The sequence below is a fragment of the Pogoniulus pusillus genome, chromosome 8 (assembly GCF_015220805.1).
Source record: "Pogoniulus pusillus isolate bPogPus1 chromosome 8, bPogPus1.pri, whole genome shotgun sequence".
NCBI lineage: Eukaryota > Metazoa > Chordata > Aves > Piciformes > Lybiidae > Pogoniulus > Pogoniulus pusillus.
The window spans coordinates 3,470,214-3,488,262 of NC_087271.1; the positions used below are offsets into that span (position 1 = coordinate 3,470,214).

General features: G+C 47.5%; 1 protein-coding gene across 17 annotated transcripts in view; it reads right to left on the reverse strand.

Annotated features, from left to right (window-relative positions):
• Window positions 1–18,049, reverse strand: part of DOCK7 (dedicator of cytokinesis 7) — a 143,911-nt gene that overhangs the window by 45,332 nt on the left and 80,530 nt on the right. For 6 of the 17 annotated variants that reach the window (XM_064146983.1, XM_064146982.1, XM_064146981.1 and 3 more), the window contains exons 17-27: window positions 17,003–17,141; window positions 16,703–16,804; window positions 15,577–15,663; window positions 14,088–14,319; window positions 12,127–12,291; window positions 10,524–10,693; window positions 5,778–5,882; window positions 4,504–4,593; window positions 2,681–2,776; window positions 1,415–1,555; window positions 1,160–1,273 (exon numbers count right to left, since the gene is read on the reverse strand). In XM_064146983.1, the coding sequence (XP_064003053.1) occupies window positions 1,160–1,273; window positions 1,415–1,555; window positions 2,681–2,776; window positions 4,504–4,593; window positions 5,778–5,882; window positions 10,524–10,693; window positions 12,127–12,291; window positions 14,088–14,319; window positions 15,577–15,663; window positions 16,703–16,804; window positions 17,003–17,141 (1,441 nt within the window). The remainder of the gene's footprint in view (window positions 1–1,159; window positions 1,274–1,414; window positions 1,556–2,680; window positions 2,777–4,503; window positions 4,594–5,777; window positions 5,883–10,523; window positions 10,694–12,126; window positions 12,292–14,087; window positions 14,320–15,576; window positions 15,664–16,702; window positions 16,805–17,002; window positions 17,142–18,049) is intronic. The other 11 variants (XM_064146985.1, XM_064146984.1, XM_064146980.1 and 8 more) reach the window with 4 other exon arrangements.

Here is an 18,049-nt window from a genome sequence, read left to right on the forward strand (position 1 = left end):
AGCCCATTCCAATGCCAATCACTCTCTGGCAAGAACTTCTTCCTAACATCCAGCCTAGACCTGCCCTGCCACAACTTGAGGCTGTGTCCCCTTCTTCTGTTGCTGCTTGCCTAGCAGAAGAGACCAACCCCACCTGGCTACAGCCTCCCTTCAGGTAGTTGTAGACAGCAGTGAGGTCTGCCCTGAGTCTCTTCTTCTGCAGGCTGCACACCTCCAGCTCCCTCAGCCTCTCCTCACAGGGCTGTGCTCCAGGGCCCTCACCAGCCTTGTTGCCCTTCTCTGGACACGTTCCAACACCTCAACATCTCTCTTGAGCTGAGGAGCCCAGAACTGGACCCATGAGTCCAGCTTAAGCTCCTGATATCTCCTCAACTCCTTTGTACACAGTCTCAGCATGGATGTTTGCAGTCAAACAAAACTTTGTGGTTCGAGGTGATTTCCTTGCCTCAAAGCTGCAAATAAGCCTCCAAAAACATCACTTAAGAGCTCTCCTCCTGAGGAAGGAGACCTTGCATCCTCAGAAAGATGGAAGGTGAGCTTGGTGATCAATATGATCATACAAGGTGAATATGTCCTTGAGAGACAAGCTGACAAACCACAACAGCCTGAGTTTAAAATCTCCTACTAATTTTTGATTCCATCACTCTCAGCGTGGTAAGCAGAGGGAATCACTCTTCCTTCCTGCTGCACATCCACACACTCAAGGGACTTAACTCCTAATTCACATTTAGGAGTGTAATCAGAGAGACATAAACTCTAAATCACCTCTGGGGATGCCTTGCTTGCTCTGAAAAGACCTGAACAACTGAATTCTGCATCCATACTTTGCCATCTGCCCAAAAGAAGTTAGAGCAATAGGCTATCATAGAATCATACAATCAACCAGGCTGGAAGAGACCTCCAAGCTCAGCCAGTCCAACCTAGCACCCAGCCCTAACCAATCAACTAGACCATGGCACTGAGTGCCTCATCCAGGCTTTTCTTGAACACCTCCAGAGATGGTGACTCCACCACCTCCCTGGGCAGCCCATCCCAATGCCACTCACTCTATCCATGAAGAACTTCCCCCTAACATCCAGCCTATACTTCCCCCGGCACAACTTGAGACTGTGTCCCTATGCTACCACTCAGTCAAGTCACAACATTTATCTGCATTCACCTGTTTGTAGCAGGTCTTAATCAGACCAAAAACAAATCCTCTGTCCATGATAGACAAGAGATCGTTGAGGAAAAACGCGAGACTGGTGTTGAGCCTTTCCACCATTTCTGTATCCTAGAGAGGAGAAGAAAAACAGGGAAGGAAATGAAGAGCACTCTGTGCTTTCAAACAAGCCCTGCTGTAGGCAGGAGGAACGAGCAGGAGGCCTGGTGGCCGAGCTCTGAAGGGGGTTAGGTTTAATTGTTTAGCTGTTACCTTCTGAAAGCGAGAGACTATATCACCAGCGATTGTGCTGACCAAAGCATTCACATCGTCCATGAAGCGCTCAGGAAAACGATTCTTTCTGGGAGCATCCAGTTTGTCAGCAAAATACAAATGATGCACCATGCTCTTCACCTGCAGGGACATAAATTACAACAAAGTCACTTGCACTTGGGGCTGTCTGTGCTGTAATCTATGAGCTGGAAGACAATACAGTCTCTCTACAACTGCCTGAAGGTTACAGTGAGGTGGGTGTTGGTCTCCTCTCCCAAGTAACTAGGGATGGAACAAGAGGGGATGGCTTCAAGCTGCAGCAGGGGAGGTTTAGGATGGGTATTATGACAAGAAAATTCACCAATGGGGTTGTCAGGCAGTGGAAGAGGCTGCTCAAGGAGGTAGTGGAGTCACTGTCTCTAGATGTATTTAAAAGCCATGTAGATGTTGTGCTTGGGGATATGGCTTAGTGGTGGACTTGGTAGAGTTAATGACTGGACTCAACCATAGAATCAACCAGGTTGGAAGAGACCTCCAAGCTCAGCCAGTCCAACCTAGCACCCAGCCCTAGCCAATCAACCAGACCATGGCACTAAGTGCTTCATCCAGGCTTTGCTTGGACACCTTTAGGGACAATGACTCCATCACCTCCCTGGGCAGCCCATTCCAATACCAATCACTCTCTCTGCCAACAACTTCCTCCTAACATCCAGCCTAGACCTCTCCTGGCACAGCTTGAGACTGTGTCCCCTTTGTTCTGTTGCTGGTTGCCTGAGTTCTGTTGCTTCCTCACCAGGCTACAGCCTCCCTTTAGGTAGTTGCAGACAGCAATGAGCTCTGCCCTGAGCCAACTCTTCTGCAGGCTGCACACCCCCAGCCTCTTCTCACAGGGCTGTGCTGCAGGCCCCTCACTGTAGCACCACTGTAGGATCCAAACACTCAGTGACCTTGAGGGCCTTTCCCAATCTAATGGGCTCTTAAGAGATGGAAGTGAAAACACATCAAGGTTATAATTCAGAACTAGAACCAGTGAAGGGTTCTGTAGCACCACTGGAGGACCCAAACACTCAAGGGCCTTTAGGGTCTTTCCAACTTAATGGACTCTTAGGAGATGGATGTGAAAAGACATCAAAGTTCTGATTCAGAAACAGAAAGAATTGCATCCAACAGCAAAGGCTTTTGCAGCTCCATCTCAGATCTTGAAGGCCTTTCCCAACCTAATTTGCCCTATGATTGATTCTAGGAACAAGCAAAGTGTCTGCTCACCATCAGCTCGAAGAAGAACCAGGCCTGCTGGAGGGCTGCCTCTCGCACGCTCCCGCTGCACACAACCCACTGCAGGGCCAGCTCTTCGTGGAAAAGCTACACAGATTCAAAGCCAGAGTTAGCCTGAGCCTCAAGATCAGCTCAACAAAACAGTCCTCATGAGAAATGGTAGCACTGTCCATGGGAAGTGTGGCAAACAATGAGGTTAAGCAAAATAAGTCACTGGGAACATGACAGCAGTGGTGGCATCCCTTAAAGAAATCCCCAGCCAACAATGAAGGATGATGTTATGGTAGGTGAGGTGAGAAATGTTTCACAGCATCTTGCTCCAAAACTTGAATTTCTAGTGGCAAAAGAATTTTCCACCCCTCCAACCCCCACCCTCTCCCTCAAAAAAAAAAAAAGATTAAAAACAAAAAGTTTGGTGCTCAAATTAGTTTAAAGTTCTACCTTTCTGCCTGGTCTGATTTTTGCAGGAAAAAGGGAGTAAAAAAGTGGACATATAAAGTGATTTGTATAAAGATGCATATTTACTGTGAGAAAGGACTTAAAACAGTAAGAATGAAAGGTGGGGCTGTGAAACAGCTTTTTGATGCCTTTTCTTGGGAGGACCAACCCACAGGCTGGATGTTGTCAGTGCTCACATTGTCATGACAGGAGCAATCAGGCATTTTGCCTTTCTGACACTGTTTAGGAGGATCTCATCTCCTCCATGTGAGAGATTTAAATGCCCAGTCACTTTCTGGAGCCTCTGTGGATTAGTATCTACATAACTGAGCTCAGCACACATCTGGAAGGGTGATGACCTAACACAGTTCTGCATACAAGAATAGGATCATAGAATGGTTTAGATTGGAAGGGACCTCAAGGATCATTCAGTTCCAACCCTCTGCCATAGGCAGGGACACCTCACACTAGAACAGGTCACTCAAGGTCTCATCCAACCTGGCTTTGAACACCTCCAGGGAGGTAGTGGAGCACAGAAGCACAGAATGTGACCAAAGATCACATTGGGTGACTCTGTGCTCCACAACCTCCCAGGGCAACCTGTGCCAGTGTCTCACCACCCTCACTGCAAAGAACTCTTTCCTAACATCTAGTTTGCATCTCCCCTCTGCCACTTTAAACCCATTACTGCAGTTCCAACCCTCTGTCACAGGCAGGGACACCTCACACTAGAACAGGTCACTCAAGGCCTCATCCAACCTGGTCTTGAAAATCTCCAGGGATGCTGTGGAGCACAGAATCACAGATCAAAGATCACATTGGGTGATTCTGTGCTCCACAACCTGCCTGGGCAACTTGGGCCAGTGTCTCATCACCCTCACTGGTAAGAACCTTAACATCTAATTTGAATCTCCCCTCTGCCACTTTAAACCCATTCCTCCTCATCCTGTCATTACAAGACCTTGTCAATAGTCCCTCCCCAGCCTTCCTGTAGCCTCCTTCAGATACTGGAAGGCCACTCTAAGGTCTCCTTGAAGCCTTCTCCTCTCTCTGAGAGTACCATTTACATGTCTAGACAGTACTGCTCATCTCTTTTGAAAGCCAGTAATAAACTGGCTGCAAACAGCATGAACATTAAATCAGACTCCTGATCATTTTATTGCTTCCCAACTCAACTCTGTCAAGAAGACTTCACATTCACTACAGAGGTGCTAAGCAACAGCAGTTTCTAACAACTTCGGGAGGCGTGGGAGGGGAGGGGGGGAATAAATCAATCAACAAATCAGGCTATAAATAAAAGGAATAGATTGCATCATGTTTTCAGAACGACTTGACCTCCTTGCCCCACAATATGAATTGTCTTCACTGAAATCTACCTTTTTAGTTGGTAATCTTCCTGTTAATGTTTGTAAGAAACTTGACGTCTCAGTGTGCGAAGACATACGATTACAACTTCGATCCGTAGCCTACGGAGTGGAGATGAATGAATGATGACAGGACATTAAAGTTTGCTGTGGATGGGTTTTGCTCAAGCTCAAGGACAAGGCACGTTTACAAAAAACACTCTGCCAAACTGGAGGCTTTTTGGACTGTCTTTACACCTTTTTGTAAGCCTCCTCAAACTCTTCATGGTTCGCGGATTGGGTCGAAAGGAAAGGACGGTGGTTTTTGACCCCCAGTTGGCTTAAGACATACAGGCTATGGAAGGATCTGCAGGGTCTTAGGCACACAGACACTTAATGCTGCAAAGCATGAAACTTTTTCACCCTTGCATTTCATCAACATGCATAGTTCAGGGAGGTAACACTTGGAATTTCAGTCCGTACCTCTCAATCTACCAGAGACTAAGCACGTGGGGATGTACCCCACGGCGACGCTGAGGCTGGCACAGGCAATCAGAAAGTCACTGAAGTTCTGTTTCTGAGGGAGATAATTTGCCATGAGTGCAAGTGAACTCAGGCTAAATATTTCTGGAAGGCTGATCAGGAGGTACAGCTGAGAGGTTATGTTGAAAGGCAACCATGCAGTGGTAAGCAGCAGGCAACGGGGGCTAAATAAATTTACTCTGACCGAAGCTGCCGTAAAGCTTTCATACTTTGCAACACAGAACAGGTACAACTGCCCCTAGCAAATCTCTGCACTCAAATTTACAGGTTTTAAAGACAGAATTTTACATGTGGTAATCAATTTTGGTTTAACAGTATTCCACTCAAACAGTCATGAAGGATTACTTGACGATGAATACTAAATGCTGGATGGAGATGGCAAAATGGTACACAACACTGAAAGGAATGGCAAACGTGGACAGAACTATGAAGCTGTGATTAATGTTCCCACTTAGAAATGTGCTCCACCTGAAGCTGAAACTAAGGTGAAGAGAGAAAGAAAAGCAAAGCAGTCACAGCATTTGCATTTCACAGACCAGCAACCACTGAAATGAAAGAAGGGGACAGGTTCACAGACTTTGGGGTTTATTCATGCAGCGTGGTGAGGTGGGGGAGGGGGGGGAAGAAGATGATAATTTATAAAACAAAACTCATAAAGCTCTCAAGGAATAAAGAAAACCAAACCATCAAACTCAGAGAATACACTGAAAGGAAGATAATCTACAGGGAAACATCAGGGAAAACAAAGGCAGAAAAACCTCTACCGGAGACACCACCTGTGTTGACTCTGCACTTGGGCTGGGGTTGGATCCCCATGGGGCTGCTTTTGGACCACCAGTGTTTACCCAGGAATTGGAGCGGTCTAAACCCTGGGCATGTAATAGAAAGCAGTTGGGAAAGGAAAGAAATATTACATGTTGCATGCCATACAGTAGTCAAAGTTTAGTCCTTAAAAGCAATCAAACCAGGAACACTGCAAACACCACATCAGTTAGTACTGTTAAAGCAGGCTGAACTCCCAGGTGTCTGATGAGACCTTTTCGTCTAGGATTGGTTTGTATCTCCACATCAATACTGGTGACAGTTATGGTCTAACCTGTCCTATCTGTAATGCTTCACGTTCAAAAACCATCCTCTTCCTGAAAACTCACTCTTACTTGGCTCAGTTTCAACCCATTGACCTCAGTCAATGGAGTCAGCTCGGGGTCGGCGCACGGATGTGAAAACCACAAAGGATGCTCTTTGAGGTTTCCAGCACTCCTAGAGCAGACTGCTTGAGAAGATCTACAGTTCTCACAGAAATGCTGAGAAACTTTGAAGAATCACAGAATCCCAGCACGGTTGGCATTGGAAGATCTGGAGATCATCCAGTCCAATCCTCCCTGCTAAAGCAGGCTCACCTACAGCCCACGGCTGCAATGTCCAGGAGGGTTTGAAATGCCTCCAGAGAAGGAGACTCCACAAACTCCCTGGGCAGCCTACTCCTGGGCTCTGTCATACTCTAAATAGTTTTTCCTTATGTGTTGGTGGAACCTTCTGAGTTCCAGTTTGTCCCCACTGTCCTATTACTGGACACCACTGAATAGACTCTGACCCCATCCCCTCAGGCTCCACCCTTAAGCTCTTTCTTCTCTCAGGCTGCTCTTCTCTACAATAAACAGCCCCAGGTCTCTCAACCTCTCCTCATTAAGAGATGCTCCAGAGATCTGCCTGTCAGCTTTCACAGGGCTTCCTCCTCATGGAATAAAGAAGTCCAGCACCACTGGTAGAATAGTGAACAGATGCCCCAGAGATCTGCCTGTCAGCTCTCACAGGGCTTCCTCCTCATGGAATAACGAAGTCCAGCACCACTGGTAGAGTAACCCTGTGAAGAGAACTCCACATGGACACTTGGGTATTCTCTCTGGGCACTGTGGTAAAGAGAGGAAAGAGCACATACCTTTTCTGGAACCAACCTGCTTGGCCAAGCAAAACACTGGAAAAATCATCCTGCTTTTTAAAAGCTCAATTTAGTTTGTACTTCAAATTCTACTCCTGCAATGGATCATAGAAGCAAAATTACTGTGGATCCCTCCTCTTTCACCACTCCTTTCTCTCAAGATGCTCAAAAAAGAAGAAAAGGGAAAAAAAAAATTGAAGCTTGTGTTTGCCACCCAGGCTGCTCCTAAGTCAGGAACATTCAGTGGCATGCAGTGGATCTTCCTGGGTCCCAGGAACCAGCTCTAATGGTGACAGTTTTGGAATGCCACAACCACAAAGCAGTTCCTTATAAATTCCACGCATGGGCTTCGACCCTCACCTGCTCAGTAGCTTTTATCCTAGATTTTTGTGCCAGCTTAGGGCTTTTTCCCATTACATGAAGCCAAGGTGCATCTCTTTTCACCACAGCCACTGTCATCAGCTGCAAAGTCCACCAAGCCTAACAGTCTGTTTCACTTGGCAAAAGAGAAACCCACCCCAAGGTTGAACTCAGTGTGGGAGCGGTAAGCTGCGATGCAAGCCATTAATCCACTGAGCTATCCTCTATGCAGAGTACAGCAAATGCTGTAATTTTGCTCAGGATGTCCAATAAAAGAAGTAAAAAAATACCCAACACCCATAAGGAGAGTGTTTTAATCTCAATTACTTCTGGGGAGAGATAAATCAAAGCTCCCTGCCTTGCTCAGCCCCATAAACATGCTTTATTTTCCTCCCTGTGAATTAAAGTCGAAAGCCTTTGCAGAATGCTGAACTAAGCTGGTGGTTTGTAAAAACCAGGTCTTTATCACACTCACATTTCTGCTCATGGGCTGTCTAATCATGTCACTCTGGTTCTGAGGAGAAAGTTTAAACGTAGACTGTGTTTGCAGAAGCAGAAATCACTCTGTAGAAGTCTGAAAAGGGAAAGATTCTTCCCTCTTTGGAAAATGTAGGAGTGCGAGAGAGCCACTCAGAGGTGCACCAATCTGCCATTAAATTCTGGTCTATCTTTGGGGTTCACCTTGCAACTGGATCTGGGCAGGGGCATTGAAGATGTTTGTGAAAAACCCATCAGCTTTTCTGCTTGGTTGGTTTGTTTTCCCAGCACATCTCCAAACAAGGCATAAAATCTGAGCACAGGTCTTTTCAGACACCTAATAACTTTACTCTAGAGGGGGAAAAAATGATGTGGCTTTAATTCACCATGGAAGGCAAAATAAAATCATAGAAGTCATAGAATTTCAATGCCCCAAGGAAGGCAAAATAAAATCATAGGAATCATAGAATTTCTGTGATTTCATCTTGCCTTCATTGGTGAATTGATCTTCTTTTGGCCTTCCAGTATCTGAAAGGGGGCTACAAAAAAGCTGGGGAAGGACTTTTCAGGCTCTCAGGGAGTGACAGGACTAGGGAGAATAGAGCAAAACTGAGGATGGGTAGGTTCAGGCTGGACGTGAGGAGGAAGTTGTTCAGCATGAGAGTGGTGAGAGCCTGAAATGGGTTGCCCAGGGAAGTGGTTGAGGCCTTGTCCCTGGAGGTGTTTAAGGGCAGGCTGGATGGGGCTCTAGCTAGCCTGATCTAAGGGGAGGGTGTCCCTGGGCATGGCAGGGGGGTTGGAACTAGACGATCCTTGTGGTCCCTTCCAACCCTGACTGATTCTATGAATTGAGGCTGAATTGAGGCTGAATGAGTCACAGACCTAAAACCTCCTCTAATCTTCCAAATCACTGTGAAGGAGATGACTAATTGAATTTTCACAATTAAGATGCTAAAAGGGAGACTTAAAGCACATTTGCCACACGTATAAATCTCTTTCAGGACTTCCACCAAACAACGAAACACTGTTTGGTGTTTTTCAAACCAGAAAGCCTCTGACAATACATTCTAGAGACTACAGAATTTGAAGTGCAGGCTCTCTGCTTGTATATATGTGCTTAAACCATTACTTGGCAGAACAGAATAGGAATTTTTGGTCTGTTTTATTCATTTCAAGATCTCAAGAAGGTTCTTACTTCTGTCTACAGATACTAACAAGCAAAAATTGATTCTACTCCAAAAGTCTGTATAATCAGCCTGAGCTTAATTTCTGATACTCAGAAACTTCTCCCTCTGTAAGTATTCAGAGAAGAGGTTTTTCTTTCAAGCCTGGAGTACATCTCTAGAAGCAAATCTCTCTTCATTTTGCATTGTGACATTATTCACTGAGCCAGGCTGTGTTGAACTTCTGATAGCCTGTGTAAATTCCACATGCACATTAGCGCCTATGGCATTTCACAAAAGGTCAGGGTGCTGTAATTAGCAAGATACTGAAGTGGTCTTTAAAGCATTTTAAGACTTTTAAGCCCCAACTCTGATGTAAAAAATAATGACTTGCCTACTCACACTTCTTCAGCCTCTTATCTGCTCAGCAAATTATGTTGTTACTCATTTGAAACTGGTAATCTCCTTCTCAAATATTGTTTTTTCTTGCTCTTCTAAAACTCAGTACTAACTAGTGTCAAGCCTGTCTGGTCAAACTGATTAACAAACTTGCTCACTCAGCTCCCACAGGATCCAACAGAAAAGCTCCCTGAAGGGGCTCAGGAATTCATCTGTGCTGGAAGAATGAAGAGGCATGGGTGGCAAACTTTACTGCCTTGGTGTAAATGATCACAGTTTGAAGATTAAAAGGGAGACTCTCAAACAAGCTAAGCAATCCTCTCAGGGAAGGGAATCACCAGTAGAGCAGATGCGCCCTGGCTCATGCCACCTACTTTAGGCACAAAACTGAAGTGCTCACATCAGGATTGTGGCAATCCTACATACTTGGAAGTCACCAGAGAGGGACAAACCTTCTGCAGGACACGATGAGCCCTTCAGAGTCAAAAGTAAAACCAAGCCAGATGCTCTGCACTAAGGTGCCCACATTGTAAAGTCACTTTCAGGTGTGGGGAGTCAGTGTGAGCGCAGAGCTCAGGGCACCACAGATCCACACTGCGTCTCAGCTTGCTGGAGCATGGCTCACTCATTAACCATCCAAAATGCTCTCTCTGCCCCATGCAGGGGCTGGGAATGTTCCTGCTGAGTGCAAGACACCTGCTCTGGGCATAAGTAGCAGAGAAAGCACCTGAGCAGCTGTTAGTGCTGAATGCAGAGGAGGAGGGTTTGGTTTGGGAGGCAAGAGGAGGATCACGGGGTTGCAAGGCAGAGGATGCAAGGTTTGTGGAGACACAACAGAGCTGGTCAGAGGATGCAGCTGCTGGCCATGTGAAAAGTGAGGCAGTAAAAACAGTCTTGTCCCACTGGCCTTGGGAAGACAAGCCCAGAAGGACTCTTGACTCTAGCCACCACACTTGTGGAAGTAACACTGCCAGGAATGGTCTCCAGCAAGTTAGAGAGATCAGCAACTACTCTGAAGGAGAGGAGTTTGAGTGGTGTTATCAAGCAACTGCCAGAGAACGTCTGAGGAGGGACACAGGAGAAAAAAAGGCCAAATCCTTCCCTCTTCTTTCTTTAAAGGTTAAATACAAGGTGCTGAAGCTGCTGTGAGGCCCCCAGGAGTGCACACCTACCTTACTGCCAATGATGGAGCGAACCTCGTCGTCGGGAGAGGTGGGGGTGCCAGAGATGTCTGGGTTGCTGTTGCTGAGGCTCCGCGAGCGGTTCAGGTTGAGGCTTGCCGGTCGGACAGCAGATCGAGCCATGGTGGCGTAATGCACTGACCCCCCTAAGCCACCAGGACCTGTGGTGGTGTATGAAAGAACAGCCTCTTAGCCCATCACCCTTGTTAGACCAACACAGACTTGACTCCACGCTGCTTTACAGCAGCCTGGCGCAGCAAACCTCAGTAGGGTCTGGCCCATAAGGAAATGTTCCCTGTGCCCTTGCCTGCCTGGTTCTCCAAAGCAAGCAGCAGGGAGAAAGGGATGGGATGACAAAGCTATTTCATTCCCTGATCTGCAGCAAGGAGGTAGCTTCCTGTGGATTTAGGTAGCCAGCGTGACGTATGCCTGGAGCTAAAGGGATAGGCTCTCAAACTACAGAGGGATGGGACAAAATTTCAAGTAGCATCATAAAACTGTTCCTGATGGTAAAGACCTTTAGGGTCTTTTAGTCCAACCATGATCTAACTCCACCAAGTCTGCTGCTAAGCTGTGCCCCTCGGCACCACATCTTTGTCTCTTCTAAAGACCTCCAGGGATAGTGATTCAACCATCTCCCTAGGGAGCCTGCTCCAGTGTTTGAGAACCCTTTTGGTGAACAAATTTCTTCCCCTGTTCAATCTGCACCTCCCTTGGGGCAACTTGATGCCATTTCATCTCATCCTTGTTACTGGGGGAGAAGAGACCAACACCATGGCACAAACCTCATTTCAGGGAGTTGTTGAGAGCCAGATGGTGTTCCCTCAGCCTCCTTTTCTCCACACTGCACAGCTCCAGTGCCCTCAGTCACTCTTCACCATACCTGTTCTCAAGATCTTTCATCAGATCTCTTGCCCTTCCCTGGACCCAAAACCTGAAGCTAGTGCTTAACAGTGCTGAATCAAGGGGGACAATCACTTCCCTGGTTCTACCACATCACCTTCCCAATCTCTCCCAGAGCTTCTCCACTCCACACTAGAAGCAAGTGCTGTTCACAACAGCTCTTCCAAAGCCTGGTTTTCTGTGGCTGTCATTCAGACCACCACTTCCCCATGCTGATCTATCCCTTGTTCTCACCAGGGGTGGAATTCATTTGTTTCCCTCATGTACCTACACATGTGTTTCCAAGAATCTCACACTCCTCTGCCAGCATATCAACTCTTCCTGGAATCAGATCCAAGTCCAAAAGTTTTAGTGAGAGAGACTGAGAAGCAGAAGAGGCCAAGAGCACATCACATCTGCCTAGGTGCCACAGAAAATAAACCCCAGAGCCCAGCACTTTGCCACAGTTTAGCCTTATGGTCTGTTCAGTGGTGACATTTTGCTGTTAAGATCATCAAACAGTTAAATCTCTGCCACTACTAACTGTAATTAAACTCATCTTGTAAATGGCTACAGTGGATCAGAGAGAAAGTTAACAGCAGGGCTTGGCAGGGAAGCAGCCATGCAGTTGGAGCTCAAGGAGCACCTGGCAGCAAGCAATTCCTGCTCTGCTTTCAACAGACTGTGACTTGAAACGAAAAAGAAGAGGTACCTGGCGACGGTGAGTTGGGATAGGTGTTTGGTAGGCGAAAGACATAATAAATATAAGAAGCAAGAAGGCTGTTCCTGCCATGCTGGTCCTGGTTTCCATCCAAGTTCTTGTGAAGTCTGTTTATGATGGATGCCATGGCTTCAAAAGATGCTTGGCCCAGGTTAACTGAAAGGAGCAAGGGAGGAGTTTGCTTTTAGACTGCAGCAGTACCTGCGAGCAAGTCCCAAACGTGCATTTCATCCACCTTCTGAAGCATAAATGGTGAAGCTTAAGTGCACAGCAAGTATTGCTCATGAAAAATGGAAGCATGGTCTTTGAGTTGTGTCTAATAAACAGCCTGACAGCAGGACAGGTGCTGCAGTGATAAGCTTCCATGTTTATTAACAACACATTTAATGAATTCAGGTCTGATTTCTGGAATCAGCCCAGCTCTGATCGCCGACTGCAGCGAACGCAAGGATCAAGTCCTTGGTTAACTGATGGATAATATCCTTTGGATATCGATCATACTTCTCCCAGTTAATTATTTCCCCCCCAATTAAGCCATAGCCCAAAACATAAACTTTGTAAATTCCATTTTTTTCTAGAAATGAGTACAGAAATGCACCCATAGACCAAGGCAGACATTCTAAACAAATTAGTGATCACAGAATCAGCCAGGCTGGAAGAGACCTCCAAGCTCAGCCAGTCCAACCTAGCACCCAGCCCTGGCCAAGCAACCAGACCATGGCACTAAGTGCCCCAGCCAGGCTTGGCTTCAACACCTCCAGGGACAGTGACTCCACCACCTCCCTGGGCAGCCCATTCCAATGCCAATCACTGTCTCTGCCAGGAACTTCCTCCTAACATCCAGCCTAGACCTCCCAGGGCACAACTTGAGACTCTGTCCCCTTCTTCTGATGCTGCTTACCTGGCAGAAGAGACCAACCCCACCTGGCTACAGCCTCCCTTCAGGTAGTTGTAGACAGCAATGAGCTCTGCCCTGAGCCTCCTCTTCTACAGGCTGTACCCCCGCAGCTCCCTCAGCCTCTCCTCACAGGGCTGTGCTCCAGGCCCCTCCCCAGCTTTGTCGCCCTCTTCTGGACACCTTCCAGCACCTCAAAATCTCTCTTGAATTGAGGAGCCCAGAATTAGACACAGGACTCAAGGTGTGGCCTCAGCAGTGCTGAACACAGGGGCAGAATAACCTCCCTTGTCCTGCTGGCCACACTGTTCCTGAGCCAGGCCAGGATGCCATTGGCTCTCTTGGCTACCTGGGCACACTGTTGCCTCATCTTCAGCTACTCTCTCCCAGCACCCCTAGGTCCCTCCCTGCCTGGCTGCTCTCAGCCACTCTGTCCCCAGCCTGTAGCGATGCTTGGGGTTGTTGTGGCCAAAGTGCAGAAACCTACACTTGGCCTTGTTCAATCTCATCCCATTGGCCTCTGCCCACCCATCCAGCCTGGCCAGGTCGCCCTGCAGGACTCTCCTACCCTCCAACAGATCCACATCTGCTCCTAGCTTGGTGCATCTGCAAACTCACTGATGCTGGACTCAATCTCCTGGTCCAGATCATCAATAAAGATATTGCAGAGGACTGGGCCCAGCACTGACCCCTGGGGCACACCACTAGTGTCAAGTGGATGAAGCAGACAGTAGCTAGAGATTGCACATCTCAGCAGGCTCAAGTAGTAAGAAAACACTGAGCACCCAGCTTATGAAAAGTCAGGCCCCTTTCCATGGTCTCAAAGGGGACACCAACTGACCAGTCATCCCTAGACAGCTCTGTAGTAACAAGTTCTTTCCTGTGTGCATCACCCCTGCGCTGGACAGTGGCACCTTTTATTTTGAAGCCACCTGGTATATTAGCAGCACTAAAATCCAACATAAAAAGAGACTTTGTCATTTCTGCACAAATATGATCAAGCTGGACATATCAAACTTTCAGCTATGTAATTCTCTAGGAAACTTAAATGGAATACCTATTTGGCCTGCAATGACAGGAGGTCTTACTACCAGCAGAATCAGTTTGTCAAGCAGGAGATGAAGAAATCGCACTACCGGCTCCAGCTGAGAGGAATTTAAAGCTGAAATGCTGCTCTTCAGTTCACTCTCCAAGTTGTTCTCCATAATCCTCATGTCTCCTATTCGTACAGGGAACATGTGCTCATCCAGAGCATGGACAAGTGCAAAGAACTTGTCAAGATAAGGGTCCTGCACACAAGGGCAAAAAAACGCAAACAGACAAAGAACAAATACAAAGACAGCATCAACCAGGTTGGAAGAGAGCTCAGGATCATCCAGTCCAACCTAGCACACTGCCAACTAAGCACAGAATGGCATAGGTTGGACAGGACTTCAGAGATCATAGAATCATAGCATCAACCAGGTTGGAAGAGATCTCCAAGATCATCCAGTCCAACCTATCATCCGCCCTACCCCATCAAGTAGACTACAGCACTACGTGACTCATCCCATCTTTTCTTGAACACCTCTAGGTTCAAGAGACCATCTGCTCCCAACTAGACCTAGCTGTCCAAGATCTCATCCAGTCTGACCTTAAACACCCCCAGGGAGGGGCACCCACAACAACTTTGGGCAACCTATTCCAGAGTCTCACCACTCTGGGATTGAAGAACTTCTTCCTAAGATGATCCAGCCTAAACCTGCGCTCCCTCAGCTTTGAACCATTCCCTTTGTCCTGTCACTAGACACCCTTATGAAAAACCCCTCCCCAGTCTTCCTAAAGAATCCCTTCAAGTTTTGGAAGACAGCTCTATGGTCCCCCAGAGTCTTCTCTTCTCTAGGCTGAAGAATCCCATCTCCTTTAGCCTATCCTCCTAGTAGAAGTGCTCCTGCCCTGGGTCATCCTTGTGGCCTTTCTCTGGACTCACTCCCAACAGTTGTGTGTCTGAGGGCACCAGAACTGGATGCAGTATTCAAAGTGGAGTCTCACAAGAGCTATGAATTTGTACCTTGTGGATGGATTCTTTCCCTCGGTCTCTGACCACTGAATCTCCAAAATCAGGAGAAACTCAAGATCTGAGAGCTCTGCCCATTTCTCTAATTCAGCTGAGGTCAACCAATTGACTTGGGCTAGCCCAAATTCCTTTCTTCTCCCTCCCAGAGAAACAAAAGAGGGAGAAAGGAAAAAGGAAAACCAAGCAAATGTCATGTGTCTGCATCCTCTTTAGATCAGTTGTATTCAACACTAGAGTGTGAGGTCTGAAAACACTGCTGCCCATTTGCCCCCTGGCAACAAAGGCCAAAGTGCTCCTATTTTTAAGCAGAACTCCTCAAACACACTCAGAGCAGAATGTGGAGTTAGCAAGTTTGCTGGCTCAGAACTGAACATGAGATTGCAATTTCACTACCAGTAATTATTACACTCTTCATGGTATCAACTCTGACAGTGCTTTAATTGTGAAGACACTATCAAAGTCTGTTAGCATGACTGCTCTTAACACTTACCTGAGTGTGGAGGGATGACACAGCCACAACTTCTACATTGAAAACCCCCTTGTGGTTATCCACCCACTTCATCCCAGGGAGTGGAACCTGCAGGGTAACAGAATCATAAAATGGCTCAGGTTTGAGGGAAGGGATCTCAGAGATCACAGAATCAAACAGGTTGGAAGAGACCTCCAAGCTCAGCCAGTCCAACCTAGCACCCAGCCCTGGCCAATCAACCAGACCTTGGCACTAAGTGCCTCATCCAGTCTGTTCTTCAACACCTCCAGTGACGGCGACTCCACCACCTCCCTGGGCAGCCCATTCCAATGCCAATCACTCTCTCTGCCAACAATTTCCTCCTAATATCCAGCCTAGACCTCCCCTGGCACAACTTGAGACTGTGTCCCCTTCTGTTGCTGGTAGCCTGGCAGGAGACCAACCCCACCTGGCTACAGCCTCCCTTCAGGTAGCTGCAGCCAGCAATGAGCTCTGCCCTGAGCCTCCTCTGCTGCAGGCTGCACACCCCCAGCTCCCTCAGCCTCTCCTCACAGGGCTGTGCTCCAGGCCCCTCACCAGCTTTGTCGCCCTCTGCTGGACACCTTCCAGCACCTCAAAATCTCTCTTGAATTGAGGAGCCCAGAACTGGACACAGCACTCAAGGTGTGGCCTCAGCAGTGCAGAGTACAGGGGCAGAATAACCTCCCTTGTCCTGCTGGCCACACTGCTCCTGAGCCAGGCCAGGATGCCAGTGGCTCTCTTGGCCATTTGGGCACGTTACAGAATCACAGAATCAAGCAGGCTGGAAGGTCTCTTCCAGTCATCCAGTCCTCCAGCTCATCCAGTCCAACCTATCACCCAGCCCCATTCAGTCAACCAGACCATGGCACTAAGTGCCACATCCAGTCTTTTCTTGAACACCTCCAGGGATGGCAACTCCACCACCTCCCTCCCTCAGCTTCAAACCACTCCTCCATGTCCTGTTGCTACCCACCCTTATGAAAAGTTCCTCTGAAGCCTTCCTGTGCACTCCCTTCAGGATTGCAGCTCTGAGGTGCCCCCCATGCACACAGAACCACACATGCATGTAGACAGACATCCTCTCTCCTTTTAAGAGATGTGATTTTCAGCAGAAAGAACAACTCACCTCTGGAGAAAGCACTGAGTAAGCCTGTGGTGGTTTTTCCAGTGAGACAGGGAGGCAGAACTGACCAGTCTTTAACCGTCCATTTTGAAGCATGGGTATCCACTGCAAGGGCAAGGAATTAACAGAGACAAACCAAAACCACACACTTCTTAAAGCCTTCTGGAACTCTGCAGCCTTGGCTGGCAAATTCTCAACTTCTCCCATGGCAGTATGAGCTGACAGGGATGCTAACCAAACTACAAACACCTGCACTATGGAAGTATTCCCTGCTGGAAAACAGAAAGAGTGGAAGATACTCACGGTGTATCCCACTGGAGTCTCCAGGGGAGTGTTTTGTTTCTGTTGGCAACTGACGTGGTAGAAAGTAAAAAGCAGGTGGTGGTGATCAGTTAAAGTGGCTGGCAGCTTAATCTTGATCTCCTCATGAAAATCAGGTGACCTGTGCAGAGACCAGACCCTCAGCTGAGTCATCAGTATGAACAATGTGGTTTACTATCAGAGAATCACAGCATGTTGGGGTTGGAAGGGACCTCTAGAGACCATCTAGTCCAGCACCCCTGCAGGTTGCCCAGAAACACATCCAGGTGGGTTTGGAAAGTCTCCATATCAGAGACTTCACACCCCCTCTGGGCAGCTTATTTTATCCTATGCTTGAGAGTGAATCCTTTGAGTTAAAGGAAGGAATGATGTGGACATTGATTTTAAAGCTTCACTTTCTGAACACCAAGAGCTGGAAAAACTTCAGTTACGCTTCTATAGCCTATGTAAAATTGAAGCAGCAGCAGCCCCCTCCTCACACAGACACTCTGAACTGTGCTGCTTCCCATCAGCTACAAACTCTTGTCTCAAGGTGGAGATGGCCACAACTCCTAACTACAGAACAAGTAATTCTCTCCTTTGATGGCTACAAAGACCATCAACACATCAAGGCCAGAGTCAGCACTCTGTACTCCAGCTGCACTGAAGGATTTTCAAGAGCAAGTGCTTCCAGTTTGTAACTAAAGCCTAAAGGCTCCAGCCAAGCACCAAAGCACATGCTAACCTCAGTTTCTATCATAAATCTTCATGATTAACATGCAGCTTGTACTTAAAGCATCTGCTGAGCTGGCCTACGTGCTGAGGAGCACAGTCCCTGACACAATGCTGATTTGTACCAGAGCAGAGATCTGCTGGAGAGAGTTCAGCAGAGGGCTAGGAGGATGATGAGGGGACTGGAGGGCATGGCTTATGAGGAAAGACTGAGAGGCTTGGGACTTTTTAGTCTGGAGAAGAGAAGAATTGGAGGGGATTTGATCTATGTTTATAAATAATCTGAGGGCTGCCCAGGAGGGGGGACAGGCTCTGCTC